This window comes from Rhincodon typus, unplaced genomic scaffold (assembly GCF_021869965.1).
Source record: "Rhincodon typus isolate 14 unplaced genomic scaffold, sRhiTyp1.1 hic_rhity00000094, whole genome shotgun sequence".
Lineage (NCBI taxonomy): Eukaryota > Metazoa > Chordata > Chondrichthyes > Orectolobiformes > Rhincodontidae > Rhincodon > Rhincodon typus.
Window position 1 is genome coordinate 29948 of NW_025965732.1, and position 2883 is coordinate 32830.

The window sequence follows — 2883 nt, forward strand, 5'->3', positions numbered from 1 at the left end:
ATGTGTGTCGCAGTGAGGAACATACTCACCTGTCCCTCAAACAGGTACCTGTGTCGCAGTGAGGAACACACTCACCTGTCCGTCAAACAGGTACCTGTGTCGCAGTGAGGAACACACTGACCTGTCCCTCAAACAGGTATGTGTGACTCAGTTAGGAACACACTTCTACCTGTCCCTCAAACAGCGCCGTTCAATACAGTCGACTTGGCCATGTCGCTGCTTGCTGGGATCTTGCTGTGTGTACCCGATTGCCCATCACACACCCAACAGCAGTCACATTTCAAACAAGTGCCGTATCGGATGTAGAGCTGAGAAGGATTAGGGCGGCACAGTGGCTCAGTGGTTAGCACTGCTGCCTCATGGCACCAGGGACCCGGGTTCGATCCCACCCTCAGGCGACCCTCCAAATGAGGCTTCTCCCCGTGCGGGTTTCCTCCCACCGTCCAAAGATGTGCAGGTTAGTGTGGATTGGCCGTGCTATAGTGCCCAGGGATGTGCGGGTTAGGGTGGATTTGCCGTGCTAAATTGCCCCATAGTGCCCAGGGATGTGTGGGTTGGCTGTGGGAAATGGAAGGATAGGGTAGGGGAGTGGGTCTGTATGGGATGTTCTTTGGAGGGTCAGTGCAGACTCAATGGGCCAAATGGCCTCTTTCTGCACTGTTGATGTTCTACAACAGGAGATTTTAATTGAGCTACGTAAGTTCTAAAGGGAAATAACAAAGTAGACATGGAGAGGATGTTTCCCTGGTGGCAGGGTGGGGGGGCAGCAATCTAGACCAAGAGGTTGCAGTTTTAGGATGGGGAGGGGATAGACTTAAAATGGAGACGGGGTAGGAATTCCTGCTGTTAAAGGGCCGTGAACCTGTGGAATTCACTCGCCCAGAGTGTGGTGGATGCTGGAACACTGAGGAAATTTTAAGGAGGAGGCTGAGTTTTAATGAGCAAGTGGGCTGAAGGGTTGGTGGGGGGAGTGGGCAGGAAAACGGAGGTGAGGCTGAGATGAGATCAGTCACGATTGTATTAAATGTCTGAGCAGATGCACAGAGTGTGGGGCTGAATGGCCTCCTCTTAGGTTCTTATCTTGAAGCACTTTGTGTCGAACTGAGGCCAAGGAAGATGTGACAGTAGTGCAAACTTCTTCCCATCAATAGTGGAGAAGTTCAGCCAATTTGACATGATAATCTCTCTTCATTAAAGTGGACATAAATAGCATGAGTCTAACGAGGGAAATAGCTGTGTAAGCAGTTAGCGTTTTAGCCTTCAGCTAAGTATGTTATGGTAACAGTCTGCCCACCAATTGTGGGTTCCTCTGTCTACAGTTTTATCTTGATGGCCTCCAACTCCAATCAGTGCTTTTGGTCTCAGAGCAGGGAGAGACTCCAGTTATTGTTACTTTCAGTGTGATGTTTTGGCGAAACATAGCCAGTATCTCCCTGGTGTCTCGAAGGGAGTTCTGCACGGGACTCCTGTCTCGACTTGCGATGAGCAAAGTCCACCCCCGTCTGTCCTACCCCTTCGAGGGGCGACACCGGGAGCGACCCATTCCCACAGCAAAGTGGTGAGGATTTGGGAACACACCGACTGACGGTATCCGGTGAGCGGGGTGTGGGCCGAGCTTCCGTCGAAGCGTTCGAAATGGGAATTATCGGAATGGGAATGGTTCGCGAGGAACTGGGGTCACTGTGAGACTAGCTCAGTTGCTCAGGCAGAGATGGCTTCCTCCCCCTCTATAAACGTCCTGCAATCCATAACGTTACAGGAAATAGACCATTTGGCCCCTCGAACCTGCTCTGCTATCTAATGGCTGGTCCGACATTCGTCCTGTCCAATTTCCTTTCCCCATAACCCTCGATTTTCCCGACTGATCGAGAATCTGTCAGCCTTCAATATACACAGGGACTCTGCCCCCAGTGGCTCTCTGTGGCAGGGAATTCCAAAGACTCACAACCCTCTGAGGGAAGAAATTCCTCCTCATCTCAGTCTTAAATTGGCGCCCCTTTATTCTGAGACTGTGCCCTCTGGTCCCAGACTCTCCCATGAGGGGGGAAACATCCTCTCAGCATTGACCCTGTCAATCCCTTAAGAATCCCATATGTTTTAGTGAGATCCCCTCTCATTCTTCGAAACTCCACTGAGTCCCAACCTGTTTAGCCTTTGCTCGTAAGACACTTCACTCCATCTCGGGGATCATCCTATTGAACCTTCTCTGAACTGCCTCCAATGACATGATATCTTTATTAAATAAGGTAAACCAAAACTGCTCACACTAACTCCAGATGTGGTCTCCCTCGCCGTAAGACTTTCCCAACTCTTATACTACAACCCCCTTAAATAAGGGCCAACATTCCATGATCCTTCCTGATTCCCTGCTGCCCCCACTGTGTTCTAGGCTTTCTGTGTTTCGTGCACAGGTCCCACCAAGTCTCTTTGTGTTGGAGCTTTCTGCAATTTCTTTCCCCCCCCTACATGAAATAATATTCCAAAATGGGCGACTTTGCGTTTTCCCACATGGGTCTCCATTTTCCCACTTGTGGCACACTTAATGGATCCTGTCAGTAGCTCTCTCCTTCTTGCAACTGGCCTTTCTGCCTGTTATAGCGTTGCCTGCAAATCTGGGCACAGTAGATCCCTTTTGTTGTCTAAGAGCGGGATATTTGAGGGGAAAGGAAGAGTAGGAGAGGCTCGGGGAGGGAATTCCGAAGTTCAGGGCCTAGCCAGCTGAAGCACGGCCTCCAATGGTGGAGCGATGGCAACGATGCCTAGTCAAAACTGGGATGAGCCTGGAGGATAACAAGGTGTAGAGCTGGATGAACACAGCAGGCCAAGCAGCATCAGAGGAGCAGGAAGGCTGACGTTTCGGGCCTAGACCCTTCTTCAGAATTA

At 50.6% G+C, this 2883-nt stretch overlaps 1 protein-coding gene across 1 annotated transcript in view; it reads left to right on the top strand.

The window, feature by feature from the left end:
• The first annotated feature begins 641 nt into the window (after nucleotides 1–641).
• The window catches only part of LOC125488260 (MAM domain-containing glycosylphosphatidylinositol anchor protein 1-like), a 58027-nt gene continuing 55785 nt past the window's right edge, over nucleotides 642–2883 (top strand). Inside the window, exon 1 of the mRNA XM_048621189.1 lies at nucleotides 642–696. Within this exon, the coding sequence (XP_048477146.1) occupies nucleotides 642–696 (55 nt within the window). The remainder of the gene's footprint in view (nucleotides 697–2883) is intronic.